This window comes from Mixophyes fleayi, chromosome 2 (genome assembly GCF_038048845.1).
Source record: "Mixophyes fleayi isolate aMixFle1 chromosome 2, aMixFle1.hap1, whole genome shotgun sequence".
NCBI lineage: Eukaryota > Metazoa > Chordata > Amphibia > Anura > Limnodynastidae > Mixophyes > Mixophyes fleayi.
This window is the reverse complement of record NC_134403.1, coordinates 136,644,054-136,666,971: the sequence shown is the minus strand read 5'-3', so window position 1 is coordinate 136,666,971 and position 22,918 is coordinate 136,644,054. Positions and strand designations below refer to the sequence as shown.

Below are 22,918 nucleotides of genomic sequence, written 5' to 3'. Positions count from 1 at the left end.
GGGGTCGCCTACAATTATTGAAATATCAATGGGCGGCGTCCACCTGAGATATTTGTATCTTGGGGATCAAGTCCAGAGTCTCAAACGCTGGGGATTTTATTTAAACCTGTTCTTGGTGCCCAAACAGGACGGTTCATTTCTTTCAATTCTAAATCTCAAGGGGCTATTGCATTGGAACCCCAGGAATTTCTGGCGTCGATAGACATTCAGGACGCATATTTGCAGGTTGAACATTATTCAATATTTGGACTATTTACTCCTCAAAGCCTTATCTGATCCTTTTCTCAATCCGCATCATGTCTATTCGAATTCTTGAGCAACACTGTTGGATAATCAGTTATTCCAGATCCCAGATGATGCCTTCACAGAGGATGAGGTTCCTAGAACTAATAATGGACACCACTTTTAAGATCTTTATCCAGAGCCTTCAATACAGATCCCTACAACTGGCTGTTCGGTCAATCCTGAGCCATCCTTGTCCTTTCTTGGGCATGAGTATTCTAGGGTTGATGGTATCAACGTTCAAAATCCTCCCATACGGTCATTTCCACTCTTGTACGTTCCAGTGAAATCTACTAAGACAATGGTCTGGCTCCACCTTCTCACCTGTAGTCCCAATGGGTCAGAATCTTCAGAGAGACTTGTCAACCTCTGAAATAGTGACTAGTTCAAGAACTTCTAATGATGGGCCAATTTTGTTTGTCCCATGGTCTTGGATTCCGGTGACCACAGATGCCAATCTAAAGGGCTGTGGAGCATTTAGGGGGAGCATTTGTTCTCCAGCTTTGTCTCCAGGGTCTTTGGACAGACAGGGAGGCGCTTTGGCCCATAGATGTTCTCCAGCTAAGAGTCATGCTGTTAGGGAGTCATGCTTCAGGGAGCTCAGTCCCTCCTTCAAGAAAAACCAGTCAGACTCCAGTCCGTTCAGAGATTTCTGCAGTGTTTATTCCTGGAGTGGACAACTGGGAAGTGGATTGTCTCAGCAGGCATGCAATTCTTCCGGTAGAATGGGAACTGCATCCTCAGATGTTTCAGGAGTTAGTCCGGAAATGGAGCCTGACAGGTCTGGATCTGATGGCATCCAGACACAATCACCAGGTTCCTAGTTTCTCCGCAAATACCAGGATCCTCTGGCTGTGATGGTGGATGTAATGTCCATGAGTTGGGACGCCTGTTTAGGATATTTCTTTCCACCAATTCTGATGACCCCGCAGGTTCTAGGGCGAGTACGGTTGCCACCATTCTGGTGACACTGAAGTAACCCAGGTGGCTGTGATTCACCAACATCTTGCTTCTGGCAGAAGGACCAGGTTGGGCTCTTCCTCTCAGGCCCGATCTTCTCAGTAAAGGACCGCTTACACCATCTGGACTAACTTCAGCTGCCTTTAATGGCGTGGCTGTTGATTTCGACCTCTGGCTGATGAGAGTTCTCTTTCAGGGTAGTGGAGACCCTCATGAAGGCTCAGAAGCCGGTATCAGCTAAGATCGATGATGGTGTGGAGGATCTATGTACAGTGGTGCGAGAAGAAGTGTCATATTCCTGTGTCTTTCAGATTAGCCGGTTTCTGGCCTTTCTGCAGGATGGGTTAGGAAAGGATTTAAGAAAGAGTTCTTTGAAGGTTCAGGTCTCTGCGCTTTCTATTTTCTTTCAGCGCCGGTTGGCTTTCCTCCCTGACATTGGTCCTTTCCTTCAGGAGGTGATTAATGTTCAGCCTCCCCACATTCCTCAGTTGGCCTCATGGTATTTGAACCTGGTTATTGAGGTTCTACATTCGAACCCCTGGAGACAGCTGATCTACATTTCTTGACATGGAAGGGGCTGCTTTATTGCTGGCCATTGCATTTGCTCGACTGGTGTCTGAGCTTGAAGCCTTGTCATGTAGGGTTCCTTATCTGGTGTTCCATGAGGATAGGGTAGTTCATAGGACCTACTTTTCTTGCCTGTGGTGGTTCCTGGTTTTTATATAAATCAGGAGATAGTGTTTCCGGCCTTTGGACAACTGATTGCTTCCTCTGGGCCTTCTTCCTCTGTTAGTCTGGACATGGTCCAAGCTTTACAGGTTTATGTAGACAGGATTACTGCTGGTCGCAGGACTGATTCTCTTTTTGTTTTTTACGATTCTCATAGGAGAGGTTCGCCGGCCACCAAGCAGACCATTGTTCGTCGTATTAGGTCTGTGATTAAACTTGCTGAGTAGAGTAGAAATTGGGGCTACTTTAGAAAGTCCTCGTGGTAGTAGTGTCCCCCAGAGTGGATGAAGGAGAAAAGAAGATTTTTGTACTTGCGTTAAATCTTTCCCCGATTTTATCTGGGGGGACACTGCGTTCCTTCCTTTTTGCTGTTCTACGGTTAGTTGTGTTATTCAGCCCTTTTTGTGTGACTTTAGTATTACTGAGTTGCAGAGGGGAGGAGTCAGCAGCAAACCTAACTATTTAAGAACCAACTCCATGCGCCCTCATACAACCCAATGGTATTAGTTTCTCCCAGATGGAATCGGAGAAAGAGATTTAATGTAAGTGCAAAAATCTTCTTTTCTGTTTCCTGGCATTTTTGCAGGATGGTTTGGAGACAGGGCTTTGTCTCAGTTCCCTGAAGATTAAGATTTTGTGTGTCTCTGTTTTATTCAAACGTCGACTGGTGGTCTTGCCAGATGTCCGTACTTTTCTACAGGCGGTGTTACATATTCAACCTACTGATGTTCCATCTTTAGCTCCATGGGATCTTAATCTAGTCCAAGATGTCTTGCAGGAACCTTCTTTCGAACCTCTCTGTTCTTCAGAGTTGCGATTTTTGACGGAAGGTGGTGTTTCTGTTGGCCATGGCGTCGGCTTGATGGGTTTTGGAACTTGAAGCTTTATCCTGCAGGTCTCCCTTCCTTGTTTTCCACAATGATCGGGCAGTCATTCGAACTCCATTATTTTCTCCCAAAAGTAGTCTCCAGTTTTGACCTCAATCAAGAGAATGGGGTTCCCGCTTTTCAGGAGGGGACGGCACATTTAGGACCATCCTCCTCAACTGTGTTGTATGTGGTCAGGGCTTTACGCATTTATGTTGACTGTACTTTGTCTTGTCAAAAGATTGACTCCCTGTTTTAGTTATATGACTGTAATAAACGGCTGGCCAACTACCAAGCAAACCACTGCTAGGTGAACTACGTCCTCTAATAGACAGGTATATGTGAGTTCCAACCGACCTGTGCTTGGCAGGCTTGATGCCAATTCTGCCCGCACAGTGGGGGCATCTTGGGCTGCACGTCACGGAGCATCTGCGGGACAGGTTTGCCGAGCAGCTATCTGGTCCTCTGTTCACACCTTTACCAGGTTTTATCAATTCAATGTGTTTTCATCCCCGGATGCTAGTTTTGGGTGCAGTGTTGTGCGAGCTGGGCTGGCAGGGTGCTACCTCCCTTAGGGGCTGCTTTAGAAAGTTCCCATGGTAGTAGTGTCCCCCAGAGTGGATAAAGGAGAAAAGAAGATTTTTGTACTTTCGTTAAATCTCTTTCTCTGAATCCATCTGGGGGTCACTGTGTCCCCTCCCTTTTTTGCTCTTCTGGTTGGTCTTTGTTGTTGTTTCCTTTCCTTGGGGCTTTAATATTACATATCTGAGGTTTGCAGAGGAAGGAGTCAGCAGCAAGTTTAGTTGGTTAACTGTTTAAGTGACAATTCCATGCACCCTCTACAACCCATGGTAGCAGTGTCACCCAGATGGATTCAGAGAAAGTATATAAATCCTCTTTTCTACTACTCAAGGATCATAAGTATTTGAAAAAGATATATTTATATACTGACATAAAGCAGGATTACACTTATTTGTGTGTGTCACGAACGCGCTCCCAGCTGCCGTGACGTTGGGGTGTTTGCTGTATGAGGTCACACACGATTTCAGCCCGCAGTCTCTCTCACCTATCACACAGGTTCTTAGACCTACGGAATCGCCCCCAAACACAGCGCTCTCACACCCCCAGACGCTTCAGGTACAGCCACCACCTATTGGGTACGGGCAATAGGACCCCAATATACTATCCCACACTGGCACACAGGCTTCTAGTTCCACAAACTAGCAAGACTCCCACCAGCACACACAGGGTTAACTCTTCACACCTCCAGACTGTTACACAAATGTACATACAAGCACACACAGCTTGTTAATCAAATGTATCAACAAATCACACACTGGCATTCCAAGGGTTTACCTGGACGAGCAATCTCCTCTACAAAGGCTATGGATTATTTAGAGTATCAAGGACGCAACTTATTAAATTTTAGATTTAATATACAAAAGGTACAGGGCATTCAGATATAAAGAAAAATAAGGAATAAACAAATAATAAATTTGACATAACAAGCAAAACAGTTTAAAATAAAAGAGATAACCTACAGAGCATTACTTACATATAATAATCTGTATGCCTGGGGCAGGCAGAAATAATGGACAGTCCTTCAATTAGATTGATCCCCAAAAGTCTGACAATTTGTTCCCTCAGAACACAGATTTTTAAGCAACCTCAAATGGGTGCGGCATTCACAGGGGCAGGGTTAATGCTAATCGGGGTTGTGTCCTGGGACACCTTTTCAAACCAAATTTACCTGTTGCCTGATTTATTAACCAATTCTACAATGTGATATATTTGTCCTGGACAGCGTTACATCGATCCAATCTTATCATTAACAAATCCCCTATGACTTTGTTTATATTTTCATATCAAACATGCCTAAGTACAGGGCATTCACAGAGCTTCCACTCCTTTTCTTCATTTCTCTGTGGGTCAGAATTCTTAATTTACCATATGAGCTGCCCTTCATCATGCTATTGAGGAATAGGTGGTTGATCTCTGCTTTTATTGATTTTAAGTGGCATATTTTAAAACTGAATTCTTTCTGTCTATACAGTATTACATATAGGCTATGTTATCCCCTGGCCTCATTGAGCCAGGCCACATGCTGAGCGGTACCTACAAGTCTATTCAAGTGTCACAAGCAAACAGTGCTATGTCCTGAAAGCTGCTAAAAGTGGCAGGCTTATCTCCTCACACTGGGATGTAAAAACCTCCAAACACCATTACATCAGACGCTGCGTCTTTAACTGTTACACTAGCTTATCAATGGATTCAATTGATACAACCTATTTACCCTGCAGTTATGAATTATCCCTTGTAAATAAATGCAAGCTCTCTAATTTACACCTAGGGGTTAGTTTGTGTTTATACTACCCATTGAAGGGGAGTACTAGCTAGGGAAATACATGATCAAATACAATGGATGTCTGTGATCTGCATATCTAAAGCTGGTCTCTGCACAAAGGGTTTACCTAACTCAATTACATGTTCTTGGCCTCATTTGGTCACACCTTTATCTGAATTGACCATCAGGTTAATTTAGGTATTCATGCAAAGATTTATTTGGGTCCTGACATCCAATATTCTATTTCAGCATATCAGATCTATGCTTTATCCTGACAGTGTGTCTTAGGACTTTATACAGTATATTACTGTCCTTTACTTTCCCATTCCATATCTAGCCCATACATTCATTCTGCTGTGGTATTGAACAGAAATATGTACCATATTTTTTTTTCTGTTTTTAGTAAATTGTCCTTTTTACTCATTACCACAAATAAAATATGTGGAAATATTTCTATCTGTAGTAGTGTACCAAATCATCTTAAATTCAGTATGTATTATTCCTTATCCCCCATTGCCCCTTTATATTCCCCTCCCCCCTGCTATTATTAAGGGGTATATGAGGTCTCTGTTGAATATGTAATATTCTAGAACACTAGTTTTGATATTAGGTTCATAGTTTTAGCATAGATGTGAACGATGTGGTAGGTTTTACTATATTGTGTAATTCTTCTGCTAAAGAGTAGTTAGTTAATTAGATTACCCACTCTGAAAATTAGTTCAGTTGTTAATATTCTCCTCCTAGGATAATTTGCGGTGCTCTTTTGGCTCATTAGATTTTAAGGTTGTTTTATCTATTGCTTTAGTGTAGCATTGTATCAATATTTGATGGTTTATCCTCTATTGTATTGTTTTTAGATGGTTTGCTTTATTACTCTGCTTGGTGCATGCACATCTCTCACTGATGTTATCCACTGTGGGGTTTCCTTACAATATTCAGTGCATTATTCAGTTGCTAATATTAGCCTCCATATCCAGAGCTAACTTTGTTAGGTTCACATCAGTGTTAATATTGACCTTTTCAAAATGCCAACCAAATTTCCTAGTGCAGTGGGTGGTGCAGTGGATCTGGCCACACAATAGCAGTTATGTAAATTCCATGATTTATGTAATTGTGTATATTTTAAAATGTTTTCTATTCTGCTATGGGTTTTTTGTAATATTCCTGTATTTACCCACTGTTACCCACTCCCAAAACACCTCTGGGACAAGTGGCACACTATCCTGAATATCCAGAAAAAAGAAATCCAAAGCCCCCCACCCCAAGTTTAACGAGGTGTATGATCACAGTGTTTGTACTTCCACAGTAGCAAAGCCCATAAGTGAGCTCTTTAGTACAGCTTAAAGGGGACTGTCCACGATCACACTTTGATCTCAAGAAGCAAGTGTTGTCTGTTCGGATCTCCTGAAACGTGCAAATATATTTTGTTAATTTTATTAGTAAACATTTTATGCAAGATTATATGAAGTTTACTCTGTGTTCTTCCCTTCCTCTCACAAGTGACATTGTATGAAACATATCTTTCAGGATTAGCTCTATTTTTGTAGCTTTTCTTTTATTTGTGGTGTTTACTATTCTGTAGTTCTATGAATATTTATCATTCTATTTTATAATTCTTAATTTCATCAAGGAAATATTTACAGTATTTAATTTTTTACAACTTTTTTGCAGTTGTTACATTTGTGCATAGTTATACTAGATTTATTTTACAGAAAGGTGTCTACTCCTTTTCATGCATACAGTTTTTAGCTTTGCTTTCATCATCTAATTTTGAGATCTTTTGCAATTTACAGGTTCTGTTGAAATAACGGAAACATCTCTAGTAAGAGACATTTTGTATGTGTTCCAAGGGATTGATGGGAAGTGTGTCAAAATGTGCAATTCTGAAAACTGCTACAAGGTAGACAGCAAGGTAAAATGATGCAACTTCAAACAACATGTACTTTATTTGAAAGCCTTTTTAAACATGCATTGGGACACTGACTTGCAAATGCAGCTTATCAGTGTTTGTATTAGCAATTCTGATATATAATACTGAGGGAACATGTACAAATGAGGTTCAAAAAACAAATATAGTGCATTAAACAAAATGTTGCATACACTCTTTCATAGAGACGTGTAAACTTAGGTTCAGTCCCCTCTAAAAAATTATGTTTGTTTTTTATTTTTAAATAAGATTAAAAAAAACAATACAGAGTGTGGTTGATTTCCCTTTGGGTTTTTATTTAAGCTATTATCAATGATTTAGCTAGCTAAATACCATCACAGTCACATGACTTAAGCTGGGTACACACTACACTGTTTACGTCCAATAATCTGCTCAAACAGCCGACGTACGACTGCTCGTTCAAAAGTTTCCGCTGTGTAGTGTGTATAAACTTCCGACCGATCCACAACAGTGAGTACGAAATTACAGTCATTGCTCACGACAACATGGCTGTAAAAAGCCGCTAAAGGGATGTCCGCTCTTCCCTTTATCGTCCTAAACAAGGCTAGTGTGTATGCAGTCCATGGACCGAGCGATCGCACCATCGATCGCATGTAAAATCGCTCGGCATAAAAAGTTGGGTTGAAATTTCTGTAGTGTGTACCCAGCTTTAGTGAGAGGAGAGTTTTGGGATTATTAATAACATTAGCACTCCACTCACCTGACTATGAGGAACTTCCCAGCAGACTGTATTAGGATAGAGACTTTTTTCTTTTTTTTTTTTTTTGCAATGGCAGGCATATTAATCTCCCCCATCGAGCGAGTTTAGTAGAAGCGTCTAGAAAAATTACTGTCAACTTCATTTTAAAGGAGTACAAAATGTATTGATGAATAGAAAAAGATAGGTGGAGTGTACCCTTAATTTATATAAATTTGTAATGTGACTGTATTGGCTACATGGCGTTGTTGCATAGTATGCAAGGGTCTGTCATATTTGCCAGTTTTGCCATGGTTGTTTTGAAGTATATGTAAATGGAATTGGAGCAGGGGATAACCTGAAGGGTAATGTTCCAAATGGTTAAAATTTATTATTTAATAGCTAATTCCTGAAATGTCAAAAAAATGTAAACTTTTGCCTATTGCAGATCAATACTGCCATCTAGTGCACAAAAAGAAGTATCCGTTTTATTTTATGTTTGTGATGTGTAATCTCTCTCTCTCTTTCTATTTGGGCAATACATTTCTGACTTAAAAAAAAGACAGTTTTATATAATATACATATTTTTATTTGGTGTAAACTTACTGTAGAGTGTGTTTAAAATTATAAATGAATTTCGCATAAAACACAGGTATTCAATGTGCCTAAAAAGATTACTACTGGCTTCTAACTTTTGGGAGTGATTCTGTTTGGGGCAGTTATTTAATTGTGAAGCGTTTTATGTAATCGCTTTACTGAAAAGGTGAAAAGAATATTTGCTTTTTATGCACCTTTCAATACAGCTCAGTTTCTTTTTAAAAACAATGCCTTAAGCCTCTTAGGGTCCCAAAAACTCCAACCCTCCCCTTTAAAAATCTTGTTTTCAGTGTGTTTTACAGCCAGAAAATATAAGAAAGTAATCATGCAAATGTTCTTATTTTTAAACGCATGTTTAAATTTTTTTAAAGCTTTCATATATAACTTCTCTAAAAAAGTTATAAACCTATATATTTCTAGAAAATGTGTATACATTAAGGCTTTCAGTACATTCTATGACCAAGCCTGCTACAATAAGCAGTTTAGCCACTATTGTTCTGGTTGTCTTTAGGACAGATGACTGTCCTCATCTGTCTACGCCATTTCCATACTGTTGATATAAATACTATACTTGATGTATTTGTTTTAGAGGGGAGAATGAAGCAAAATGGATCTCTGAGGGCCACTCATGGCTGCCTATTATATGTATATATATATTCACTGTAGCATAGATAAATCTTTACGGCACACAACATACAGAAAAATATTGAGGTTATTGTCCCTTTTTAAGGAGTGCATGTTTTTCTTGTTTTAGTTTTTTTGTTTTTGTTTCTTAAATATTCTTGTTTTTACATTTTATTTTATTTATTTTTTAAATTTAGGTGGCTCTGTCAAAATCCCTAAAAGATACTACCGGCAGGCTTGCAGAGTTAGGATGGCTTCATAACAAAATAAGAAAATACACAGACCAAAGGAGCTTAGATCGAGCATTTGGACTTGTTGGACAGGTAGGATAAATCTTATGTTTACCTAATGAAGTTTGAAATGAATGTAACAAGAACATAATTTTCCCAGGCCACAGTTTGTCTACTTACTGTCCTAATTATAAGACTACAAAGTTTTAACTTCTTTGTGACAAAACAAGGTTGATATCCCCTTAACCAGCATGTCCCTCATTTCTCACAAAATGTGGAGTATAACAACATGAATTTTTTATAGCCCTGTTAGTGTTTCCTAGCTCACCACAGTGCAAATGCAGTGTTTCATTACGTGGGAATAAGGGACATTGTAGCCATGCCTATATATAACAGTCTATGTTACCCATTGTAAGAATGGGTTTGTTATTGCAGTGATGCTCTTATGCATTGTTCTAAAATTGAAGCCAGGTGGGTTATGGGTAAAGAGTGGGTGGGGTCCAGTTCCAGCATACAGGTGAAGGGGCTGTAGCTGCATTGATTCTCCCCACCCTTTCTTTACAGGAAGTCCTGATCGGCTGGAGGCTAGTTTTGGCTGCACTAGCTTGTTTGGGGTTAATGCTGGGAGTATCACCTACTCATTTTGGCCTTGCCCCTTAATTAACCTGACTATGTTCCCACTATCTCAGGGTATATTCTTCCAGACTTTTTGAAGTCTGCACGATGGGGAACCATGGGATGTATTGGGTTGAGAAAGGACAGCCCTGTAACAGCCGCTTTTGACAGACAGCAACTCTAGGAGGATCCCACTATCTAAGACCACACCCCTTAGCCAGCCCCTGAGCATGGGGAAACTACAGTGTATAGAGGATAGAGTTAGACACAAGGGATTTTTTTGTTTTCTTTTTGCTTTCATCCTGGGAAGAACACCAATGTAGAAGTATAGACTTCTGCTGGAATGAGCATCATGCTAGGACATCCAGGTGACTGCAGCTCCTTAAACTAGTGTGGTAAGGGGCAGATAATGTGGTAAGCCTGCCTGTCATTTTACTGTTTGTATATAGTATTCTAGTGATTTGTGATTATTACAATAAATGTACTGTTGTACCTTTTTGTAGCTGCATTTTCTTCATTGACTATAAGTACCGTAGAAGGTACTGGATAGGTTTCCCTGGCTGCATAGTAAGGCACCCCTGGATGGCCAGCTAGCTTTAAATAGGTATAATCAGGCCAGATAAATCCGATATGTGACTAGGAGTCCCTACTGTTGACACTGGTGTTATAGCTGCCAATAGATACCTATAACAAGTTGTGGTTATTACTGGGATTCAGGGTTGACCTAGTCCTTTTAGGAAATCTCCAGTGACTTCACAAGGGTGTACATTTTTTTTATTGTATGCTTGGGAAATTACTCGGTCTACTCCCTAGCACAATTACTTGGGACCAGAGAATGTCAATGATTGCTCTGGTTCCAGTCTGAAGCTGGAGAGAACTGCCCAGCCAGAGGCTGTTAGGAGCTAGGATCTACATTCTGTTTTTATGGTTTGAAGAGTCCATTGTGCAGCTCCACTGCTGTACCACAACAATGATGGTCGCTATGTAAAATCTTCATATAATAATGAACACTATTCTAGTTCGTGATTTGCTCACATTTTATTATCCCTAAGATTTGACACTGGGTTAATTACTGTTTTCTTTCAGAAATTATGTAGACTTATTAGTTTTAAATGAATTCTCTTTATAAACCAGGTATATTCTCGATTATAGTTATAAATATCTTTAATTGTCTCTTGGTTTTGAAAAGATGTTATCAGTACTTTTTTCTATTTGTAAATAAGAAATCTCCCTGGACTTGTTTTCATATTACTGCTTCTAGTTTTAGTAGAAAATAACTGACATCATTGTTCTGATACAATGTCTCGAAATAGTCAAATAAGCGTAAAGCATTGGAATCTTATGTAATTATTCCAGAGTTGAGGGTTCCTTAAGAAGCCAGTTTACCTAAAATTGCGCAACCCATTTGAATGTATCTGGATTGTACAGCAATCGGCTAAATTTTCTCTTAACGAATACTCATAATTGTTTCTTTCATTTCTCAGAGTTTTTGTGCTGCGTTGCATCAGGAGCTCAAGGAGTATTACCGGTTACTTTCAGTTCTGCATTCTCAGGTAAATTGTTATGTATTAGCAAAAGTACTTTTTCAGAATTTTATTGATGTGATTCAAATGAAACAAAATTCTGAAAATCCGATTTTAAATCTCCATCTTAAATGACATATATGAATACCTTTGATAGTGAGAAATGGTAACATATACTGACTTGTATTAGTTTTACAATCTTCACTTTAATTGTGAATTGCCTTGATGGTCCATCTGAAATGAAGCAACAAGGTACAATTTTTCTTCCATGTCTGTGATTTTATATGTGAAATGTATTCTTTCTAGAAATGTGAGAGTTATCCTTACTACATGGCTTAGTGAGCAAGTAGACATGATCTGTCATTCATGTGAATGTACAGAAAGGTACAGATCTTTCTTTATCCTATTGACTTTTTTTGGTAACGTAGCTTTATGGTTTGATAAGTGTTAGAACACTGAAGCTGGTACATATTTATGAAGTGTTAGTTTAGAAAATATGCCTATATAAGAGGTGACTGTAGTGTAATGCGCAAACTAAGCACTACTTAAAATATTACCCACAGTTCTGTATATGAAATGTGTGGTTGCAGGTGATTGCTAGGCAAAAAAAGCAATTGTGTGGTACTTGGCAATTGCATTCCACCACAGGTCATAATTACTCAATTGTATAAAAATGTACAGCTCAACTTCTTTTGGACTTTCTTTCCGGGTCACACTTTCCAGTGATTGTAAAAAAGATGACCGCTTGCTGTGACTACCTTAGACATATATGGTAACATGCTGAAGATTTTATTTGATGTGACTTGCTAGACATGTAGGCCAAAATCTTTCATGTAACACTTCATTTAAAAGGCCTAAGACTAAAAATGTTACATAATTTCAAAGAGGTTTTTTTTGGTGTACTTTGATAACAAGCAAAGTTTCCTAACCAGATTTTAAGCGCAAAATTTGTCTGCGCTGAATCACAGCAATGATTAAATTGTTTACATTTTCTTGTATTAGAAATGAAAAACACACGGAAACATAAAAATTGTGCTTATCGTTATGGTGCTATGCAGTTGTCAATCACTTGTACAGCAATTGAAAACAGATTACATTTACTTATGGTTTCCTTCCTTGTATGTTACCTTCTTAATGAAATGCTGAGAAATAACACAAACTTTAGGGGTTTTGGTAGTAGTCATTTTGTTTAGTCTTTTTTGATTGTGAGCTTCTGTAAAAACAAAGTTGAATGTTATGTCCCCATACTGCACCAGCCCCAAAAATATGCTGTTACAGAATTTGTCAGTGGAAGTCAGCTGACAATGCCTTTAAAGTGTGTTGGAGATTTCAACTGTATAGTTATGCTTAGTAGTACCTGTTATATTCCACAGTTTCAAAGTATGTTTAAGTGAGAGTTCCATAGGATTAAAACACGTGAAATTACTATTTTAATTTATATCTGTTATCTATAATTTAAATGATCTGTTGATATTTATTTATCATTTTCCTTCCACATTAAAACTAATCTATCATTTAATTTTACATTTGTCTCCTTTTTAATAAAGTTGCAAGTTGAAGATGACCAGGGTGTTAATTTAGGACTAGAAACTAGTCTAACTCTTCGACGTCTCTTGGTGTGGACGTATGATCCAAAAATTAGATTGAAAACTCTTGCAGCACTTGTTGATCACTGTCAAGGTAAGATAAAATGAGATCTTTTGAAAATTGCATGGTGCCTTCTTTTTTCCTGCTGTGTTGTGGTACTATGGTTTAGCATGTTGTATGTGCTTTCCTCTCCAGATGTTTGGTGATTCTGTTTTCTGGTTTCTTTAGTTTGCATTGTCAATTATTTATAAATAAGTGGATGAATATGTTTATATTTAAGACAGATGCAATTTGCGTAAATCCTGTGTTGTTCAAATTTGATATCTATCGAAACACTTTTTTGGGTGATTAGCCTCCTCACTTTTTCAGGAAGAAAAGGAGGGGAGCTGGCATCAGCAGTCCATGCGTACACTAAAACAGGTGATCCGTACATGCGGTCTTTGGTGCAGCACATTCTTGGCTTAGTATCTCATCCCATTTTGAATTTCCTTTACCGCTGGATATATGATGGAGAGTTGGAGGACACTTACCATGAGGTAAACCATCTAGCTTGTTCAACAACTTGATGCTCCTAAAATAAAACATGTACTGCGTATTAATTTTAGACTTGGACTCTACATATAGAAAAATAAATGTCTTTATCCTATTTTTCAATATAATGACTTTATTTTTCACATACTAGTTTATAGCTATGTCTCAAATGCAGATTTTTGCACAAATCTTTACTTGACTTTAATAGAAGGATGGGGTAAGAAAGATATTCCCCAACACAACTAATATATATGTAGTGCAAAATAATTTGTAAATGTGTGTTTGTAAAATCAAAGGGTTGTTTTTTTTGTTTTTTTTAACAAGGCTATGAACTGGTTGTAAAATGCGTCTCAATGCTCCCACATCATTTGGTGTTCAGATGCTTTACAAAATATATATAGTTAAAAAGAAAATATATCCTTAACCCTTTCACTACTGCAGAAAGAGTACTATTCTTTGGTCCTTTACTGATTAACTGTTGGTGCCACCACCTCCTACACTTTAGCTTTTTGTCCCTCGGGTGTCCACTTTCGGAAAAACAGGACATTTATAGCTTAATCCATAATTTTAAAACATTGTTATTTGGTAGTTACTACATGAATATATGCTGCCAGTATTCTTCAGAGAAAACTCCGTGGCTCTGTTGGATGGCCTGCACCTCGTGTTCACAGGAATAGGAAGGTAAAAAGAGGAGCCTGGCAGAAAGGATGGATGGTGCAACAATGGTGGGAAGTGTTTTGTCCATCCCCTTCAGAACATAGTTTACAATTTTTTTGCCTTTACTTAAATTTTCTTTTTCAATGTTCTGTAGTTTTAATTTAGATTATTTTTATTTCAGTTTTTTACACAATAGTTACTGCTGATAAAACAAACTGATGCCAGTGTTGCCTCTGTGAATATTAGAGGCAGAACAATGTAACAAACTTCAAATGTATGCTCAGGATAAATATCTGTTCTGGAATAAAAAAACACGTTGAGAAATGAGGACATTTTGATGCATTTAATAATTGTTAAATGTGCTGGTGTTTACATTTAGCTTGGTTGGCCAATATTTAATGATAAATCGTAGTACAATTAACTTTTTTTGGCTCTTCACTTTTTGTGTGCATGTTATGGTAAAAACCACAGAGCCTTGAACTGGAAGTGATCAGTATATTAATGCACAATGACCTTGATTGCTTTTCCTTGTTTTTGTGTATTAAACCCAACTAACGATAGTTCAGTTTTTTTTTCCTCTCTTCTTTTTGCTGTGAATGGTTTTCTTTTGATTTTGGGTGCAGCTACTTTCTTGCCAATCAGTAGTTCATTCCATATTTTTTGCTTCCATTCAAAAGCAATTTTTCCTAATAAATGTAGCGGGTATATGGATTGAAATTTCCTGCTCTGCTTTTATCCACTGTCCTACTTCCTTCAGGACCCCTCTGAGATTTCCATCTGGTCCTCTGGCTGAATTCTCCGGCTCCTTCGGTTTGGGCCTAATTGAAGACCCGCGCTTCTGGCTCCGGTGCCATTACAGCAGGAGGTCTGTCTTGCCCTCTGCATATCGCACGGAGGAGCAGAGCCTACAATTGACTCCTACAATATTCCGTTGCCACCGACACCTTTGTGCTCACCTGTACGCCTGACTCCTGAGCTCAGTGAGTGGACACCCATGCTGGCTCTACTTACGTGGACCCTGGTCCCAGCTACCGCGCCACGCCTGCTAACAGAGATAACAGGCACAGACAATACCAGCCCCTGTGAGAGACTGAGTTGCCACGCTGATCTCCCTACCATTCTGTTGCTCTTGGCACGTTTCCTTATTTTCTTACAAAGTGTCATAATCTTTAAGGTACTGTGACATGGGCAGCCATTTTCTCTGTTAGTCGGGTATGACACCTGTATAGACACTTGCAACATTTAGCCACCTTTCAGGGGAGCAGTAGGAAATCTACTATTTCTCACTTTGGATTTTGCTTGCAATATCCGTGTGACACAGAAACCTCCACGCACTTGGCATGGGCTACCGTCTGTGGCATGTCCGTTTTATCTTGTGGATATTCCATTGATATTACTGCACTGTGTTCCTAAATATGGTTTGGCACTTGTTTTTTACTTCAGTGAACTGTCGTCATCATTATTATTATCATTTATTTATATAACGCCACTAATTCTGCAGCGCTGTACAGAGATCTCACTCACATCAGTCCCTGCCCCAATAGAGCTTACAGTCTAAATTCCCAAACACACACACAATCTAGGGTCAATTTTGATAGCAGCAATTAACCTACTAATATATTTTTTTGGAGGGTTGTGGGAGGAAACCCAAACACATACCTGTTTTATATGTGCCTCCATGATTACCATGTGATCCCTGCCTGTATATTTGACTTTTTCCTTGGCCCAACCTCTGACAACCACTGAAATGAATATGGTGACAAATCTGTTCCGCCTTCGGTGTTGAAAGTCCCTAAAGCTTGCTTTCTCCAAATATGGGACCTAACAAAACTCAAACCCCAGGCCCAATTGGCCCCTGCAGTTCACTTGTTTGGTACTGCAACTACCTCTTCCTCATTTGACCCTGCCTGTCCTCAGAGTACCTCTAACTCATCCCGTCTGGAAGACTCTGTCCTACCACCTAAGGTACCCATCTCCTCTCAAGAACTGCACGGGCCTGTCACTCTACATTCCATCCAGCTGCTCTTAACGTCTTTTATGGCCCACATCAAGTCTGAATTTAGGACCACTGTTGAGAAACTAAAATATGAAGTTGTGGAACTGGGCTTGCGCATGGATCATCTGAAAACTAAGATGGATGAACTTGTCTCTTCCCATAATGATCTCGTTTATGCTCCTGATTCTCTCCAAGAAGACGTTCTAGCCATGAAGGAAAAACTTACCGATCTAGAAGATAGATCCAGGCATAACAATATTAAAATAAAGGGGTTCCTGACTGCTAATAATACAGATCCTAATGCGGATCAGTTTGAATATGCGACAACCTTATTAAGTCATCTCCTTTTGTCCGCTTCATGGACTGATCTTATAATTGATCTAATCCACCGACTCCATAAATCTAAGTTGGCTCTAGCTGCATCTCTGAAAGATGTGCTTCTCAGACTTCACTTTTTACGTATCAAAGAATAGAGTCTCCGAGCTGCATTATTCTCAGCTTCCACATATGAGCTTTTAGGAGACCTTCATATGTTTTCTGATGTTTCATCTACCACTCGAGTGAAAGGTAGACTCTTTCGCCCAATTGCTATGGCTTTGAGGGAGGCCAACATTGTGTATTGGTGGGACTTTCCAACTCTCCTCATTATACACAGAAATGGTACCTACACTTCAATTGTTTCTCCAGAATCTACTCAATCTCTACTAACTGGTTTGGAATATCTCAACAGACTCCCTACTCCAATGTCCCCAAACAAAGTCAATGAGTGTGGTCTTCTGCTGCTCCCTGAAAGACTGATTTTTGTTTATTACCTGTCTCACAATGTTTGGTACATTTCCTGTTTCCTCCTCCGACTTTTCTTTTCCAGGGATAATTTCAATGTTAGCCATGGCCTATAATGTCTTCCACTCCTTCCAGATTGAATATGTGAATTCCTTTGTTTGGTATGCCTTAATCATGGATTTTTTTCGTTCTGATCCTGTTAGTCTGTCTAGATCAAGACATCCCATTTCTGTGTACATTTTGTAATAAGCTACTTTCAGCATCGTAATATCATTGTTATTGTACAATTACTATCATTACTTGTATATGTTTATATCTGCTATACAGTATTTTTTGATTTCTGCTTTAGGTGTTTCTTTGATCTGACATTTCTGTTGTCGCTGTCTGTTTATACTAATTTGCTTTCCATACATTTATCTGATATTTTTGGTTTTTGTTACATCTGTCTCTACATACATGTTCTTATTTTATGCTTATGTTGTCTGATTGGGCCGGACCAAGCCCACTCCTCCACTTGTAACACACTCTTTTGCTACATTTTATTTGTAGCAAAAGCACTAGTTTCATACTATGAAAACTATTTCTTTTCCCCTTTGCTTTCTTTGCTGGTCTTTCCTGTATTATGATCTCCCCCCTATTACCTATATCTTGGTACATCTTGGTATTTAAATATAATGGGTAGCCATTTTATTCGCTAAAACTTGTTTTTTTTTTAAGTTGAATAAGAAAATTTAAGATAAAAATGGCTGTTACCTGATTTTGGTCTGCACTTTAGGGTCCAGTAAAGTTAAATTAGTAAGTTTGTATGCCTTGAACTCTAAGCGGCTCCCTTTTCTTTGAAAATTATGTCTCGAGGTTCACAAAGTTAAAGTTGGTGCTTTTATTTGTCATGGGTGACATTATAGCTCCTGAATCGAAGTTAGATAAGGACCCCTCCTGCTAAACCCACCTTGTCTGTTGACATATCCTCTGCATTTTTCCAATTATTTGCCGAATACGACTTAAATAATGCTTGGATAATTAAACATCCTGCGGTTAGTGACTGTACTTTCTTTTCCCATGTTCACAATTCATACTCCAGAATAGACCTTTTGTTAACATTTTAGTGGTCCTTACAAACTGTTTCTACTATTAAAATCCTCCCTATCACATGGTCTGACCTTGCCCCTCTCATTTGGCAGTGGGAGGTCTTTTTCAAATCACGTCCCTCTAGACCTTGGAGATTGGCAGCATATATCTTGTCAGACCCTGACGTATTGCAAATCTTAACAGATAGCCTTGCCTCCTACTTACACACTAAGTAGATTTTGTTCTAGGATGTCATGCCCAAGATAATGTTAGGAAGGTCCTCAACATAGTAGTGCATTACACGTCTATCCAGTGTCCCCTGTTGTTGCTTTCTCTCAACCTTTACCATTTCTAATGGTACTTGCAATCGGCCCACTGGCCGTAAAGGTACGACAGTTCGACCAAGTTAGTGGTCCCCTGTGTCATAAATTGTGCCTTTTCGCTGACTATGTCCTGCTGTTCGTGTCGAATCCTGAGACCACGTTACCAGCTCTTCACCATGTTCTTCAGGAATATGCTAAAGCAGGGTTGTCCAGCACGCCTGTAAATGTGGCCCAGCAGGAGTTTTGGTTGTGGCAAGGGGGCAGCGCTGTTAATGAAAAAAAATCCTGCAAAAAAAGAAAATACTTACCTTGTGGTCACGTGGTCCGTCCCTGGTCTCCTCCTCCGTGCGGCTCTCGCAGTGAATGTCGGGTGTGACGTCATCACGTCCGACATCCATTGCGGAGCACAGGACATAGGAGTCACCCGCGCGAACTATCGGCAGCAGTGAAACAGAAAAAACAAGAGAAGAGAATCAGAGACCAAGCCGATTAAAAGGTAAGTTAAGGGTGTTTTTTTTTATTATTTCAAGGGACGCTGACCAGTGCATAAACTCACCTGGTCCTGGAGCATCACGGACCTTATCTTCCTGTCTTAATGACTGCTGTATTGAAGCCCTTCATAAAATGTTGTAACAATATTACTTGATGTTTGACAGCAGCCATTAGCATGTCATTGAAGCACAGAGTAACAAGGAGCATTAGCAATGTTTTCTATGTTTTTTTTTTGGATGATCAGCTATCATTAGTGCTAGTGTATTTTATGTGCGGCCCAAAACAACTTGTCGCCTTCCAATGTGGCCCAGGGAAGCTAAAAGGTTGGACACCCCTGTGCTAAAGCATCACTATATAAACTTAATAAATCTAAATCCAAAATTCTTGCCGCAGCCATTCCCCAAACTTCCCATGATATTCTTAAAACACAATTTGAGTATAACTGGCAATCTTAGAATTGTTTTGGGGGCTGCAAATCTGTGGTAATCCTTCTGATATGATAATCTGTAGTATGCTCTTACATTTTAGTACATTTACTTAAAGATTAATCCTCATTTTGAATCCTGCATTTCAAATATTTGTTTTTTGTATAGCGCCAACCATATTCCTCAGTGCTGTTTAAAGAATATATAATCATTAACATCAGTCCCTGCCCCATTGAAGCTTACATTCTAAATTCACACACACACACACACCAATTTGTTGAACGCCAGTTAAACTACTAGTATGTTTGTTTTTGGCATTAGTGTAGCTTTAACAAAATGCATTTGTATATTTGTATGTATGCTTTTTCCTTTTCACATATAATATGCTTAATGGTGAAATATGTTGACATGAATGTGAGTGAAATAACTATCTCTTACTCTTCAGTTTTTTGTAGCTTCAGATCCTACAGTAAAGACAGACAGACTTTGGCATGACAAATATACTTTAAGGAAGTCTATGATTCCATCTTTCATCACTATGGATCAGTCTAGAAAGGTAAAATGTTTTTTTAATGTTTCTAGAAAGTGTACCTAATCACTTAATGACCAGGATGTTTTTACCTCTTTATGTCCAGACTAATTGCTATGTTTTACAGATTTATCTCTTTACCAGTTATTGATATTCTATTTATTTAGTCCATCCAAGCAAACTTTATATATTTTTTGTTTTTATGTACAGAGATAGCTATTTCTTTTAGTAGCAAAATAAATGTCCATTTCTTATTTTTTTTTAGCAGGGAAATAGAGAGAATATGGAACAATACATATTTCCATTATTCCCATCACTATAGATGTAGCAAGCCTTAAATTGTCCTCTGGGGGTATATTTACTAAACTGCGGGTTTAAAAAAGTGGAGATGTTGCCTATAGCAATCAGAGTCCAGCTTTCATTTTGTAGAATGTACTAATAAATGAAAACTGGAATCTTATTGGATGCTGTATGCAACATTTCCAGTTTTTCAAATGTGCAGTTTAGTAAATATACCCCCTGGTTGACCCTAATCTCTCCCTCTCTGTCTGTCTGTCTAAGTGTGTGTCTATATTAGGGAATTTAGACTGTAAGCTCCAATGAGGCAGGGACTGAAGTGAATGGGTTCTCTGTACAGCGCTGCGGAATTGGTGGCGCTATATAAATAAATGATGATGATGGTTTGTCACACCACCATTTTTTTATATGCAGTCCCATTTCTTCCACCAGATATTGCTGGATTTCCCTTTCATACTCTATGAAAGATTGGGGAAAAAACTAAAATAGTCTGCACCCCCGTGACACCCCCCCCCCCTACCAGTGAATAACTATCATCAGTGCTGTAGTCTAGGCCAGTTACCACTGAAGCAGGGGGACAATGAGCCTAGGGTTTCCCTGCAAAAGTTCACCAACAGCACCAGGCTATGCCAGACAGGCTGGTCTCGCTAGAATGGAGATATCTGCAGTCCTATCCCAGGCCTGGTTAGTATGGGGCAGAATTCCCTAGACGAGTGATGGACAATAGGTGTCTCTAGGGCTCCACCAAGGGTGCTTGGGTAATGGTGTAAAGTATGAAAATCATACTTTACACCATTATATTACAAGACCCAGCAATCCAGGCAACCATTGACTGCTTGAGTATGCTGACAAGTGTTGAATGATAAGTGCCAGCATGCTCATGTCAGCAGGGCCAGCTGGAACATGAAGTTCTACAAACGTACCCAATAGAAAACAAAACCTACATATTTTTTTTTTTTTTTTAAATTAAAATAGACACCTCCCAAACCCATGTTTACTGTTTTATTACATTGCTAAATCCAAAGGGCATCTTCTTCCTGAAATAGTCCATAAGGACGCTTCATGACGTAATCAAACAGGGAAAAAATAACAAAAACCTGTATGTGACTAATGCACCTGCTCCTTACAAATCTTAAAGGGACCTAACGTGCCTTGTCATCTCCTATCTCTGTGACATCTCTAACTTCTCTAATTCTGTCTTCCCCCTCTCTGACCACAATGTCCTTTCTTTTATCCTCTTTTTACCCCTTGCCCCACCTCTCCCACCCAAAGTCGCTCGCATGTTGCGTCTCATCAACAGCATTGACCCTATTATCTTTGCCTCTTCTCTCGAACTATTATATGCTCCCATTTCTTCCCTATCATGTCCCAACGCTGCTGCCTCTTTACAACACCACGCTCTCTGTTGCCCTTGATACTGCAGCCCCTGCCACACCCCTTCGTCCCCTCCTATCTAAACCCCAACCCTGACACTCCCCTCTTACTTGTTTCCTCCAAAAGTGCTTCCACTCCTCTGAACGCCAATTGAGGAAATCCCGCTCTGTTGCTGAATTCACCTACTATAAATTCGCCCTTTCCTCCTACTATGCTGCCCTTTCTTGCCAAACAAACCTATTTCACATCCCTCGTCTCCTCCCTGTCCAATAAACCCTGACGCCTCTCTGCTACCAGTAATTCTCTACTGTATCCTGCCCCACCTCCTCCCTCCTAGTCTTTGCTTTGCCACCTACTTCAAAGACAAAATTGACTTTCTACACAATGATATATGTTCTCCTCAGACTTGCCTCCCACCACCTGTCCTCTTTATCACTCACTCTGCCACACTTGGCTCCTACCCACCTGTTACTGTACTTGATATCCTCTTTCTCCTCTCCTCCTCTTCTTCTACAACCTGTCTTCTTGATCCTACCCCCTCCAAGTTCCTCCTCTCCCTCTCTTCCAATGCCTGTTGTCACCTTGCTCACCTCTTTAACCTCTCTCGCTCCACTGGTATTTTTCCCTCGGCCTTCAAGCATGCTCTCATCTCTCCTATTCTCAAGAAACCTTCCATTGAGCCATCCTCTCTCTCCAACTATCGCCCCATATCTCTACTTCCCTTTGCTTCTAAAATTCTTGAACGACTTGTCTTCAATAGTCTGACCCACTTTCTCTCCTCCCACTCTCTTCTTGACCCTCACCAGTCTGGCTTCTGTCCCCTTCACTCAGCTGAAACTGCCCTATCTAAAGTAACATATGACTTACTCTCAGCTAAGTTTAGTGGTTACTTTTCCCTTCTCGTATTCCTTGACTTCTCTGCTGCTTTTAACACCAACAATCATTCTCTTCTTCTCACCACGCTTCACTTCCTAGGTCTTCACGAAACAGTTCTCTCCTGGTTTGCCTCCTACCTCTCTGACCGCTCTTTTAGTGTGTGCTTCTGCCCCCCCCCCTCTTCCTCTTTCTATTGGAGTCCCACAAGGCGCTGTCCTTTGCCCTCTGCTCTTCTCTCTACACCACCTCTCTTGGTGAACTCATTCAATCATTTGGCCTCCAATACCACCTCTGTGCTGATGAAACGCAAATCTATCTTTCCTCCCCTGACCCCTCTGCTGCTGTCCTAACCCAGTATTTAGCTGTCTCTCTCCTGTAACTATCTGGATGTCACAGCGCTTGCCGAAACTCAACATCTCCAAATCCGAGCTCATCATCTTTCCTCCTGCCAATGTTGCTATCCCTCCCAATATCTCCCTCTTGGTTGACAACATCACTCTTTCTCCTGTCACCCAAGCTCGCTGCCTTGGAGTCACCCTTGACTCAGCCCTCAGCTTTACCCCTCATATCCATTCCCTCACCAAAT

At 39.7% G+C, this 22,918-nt stretch overlaps 1 protein-coding gene across 1 annotated transcript in view; it reads left to right on the top strand.

Moving 5' to 3' along the window:
- TUBGCP3 (tubulin gamma complex component 3) overlaps positions 1–22,918 on the top strand; it is a 90,855-nt gene that overhangs the window by 33,624 nt on the left and 34,313 nt on the right. Inside the window, exons 7-12 of the mRNA XM_075200022.1 lie at positions 6,975–7,093; positions 9,224–9,349; positions 11,356–11,424; positions 12,942–13,074; positions 13,351–13,517; positions 19,702–19,812. Coding sequence (XP_075056123.1) covers positions 6,975–7,093; positions 9,224–9,349; positions 11,356–11,424; positions 12,942–13,074; positions 13,351–13,517; positions 19,702–19,812 — 725 coding nt within the window. The remainder of the gene's footprint in view (positions 1–6,974; positions 7,094–9,223; positions 9,350–11,355; positions 11,425–12,941; positions 13,075–13,350; positions 13,518–19,701; positions 19,813–22,918) is intronic.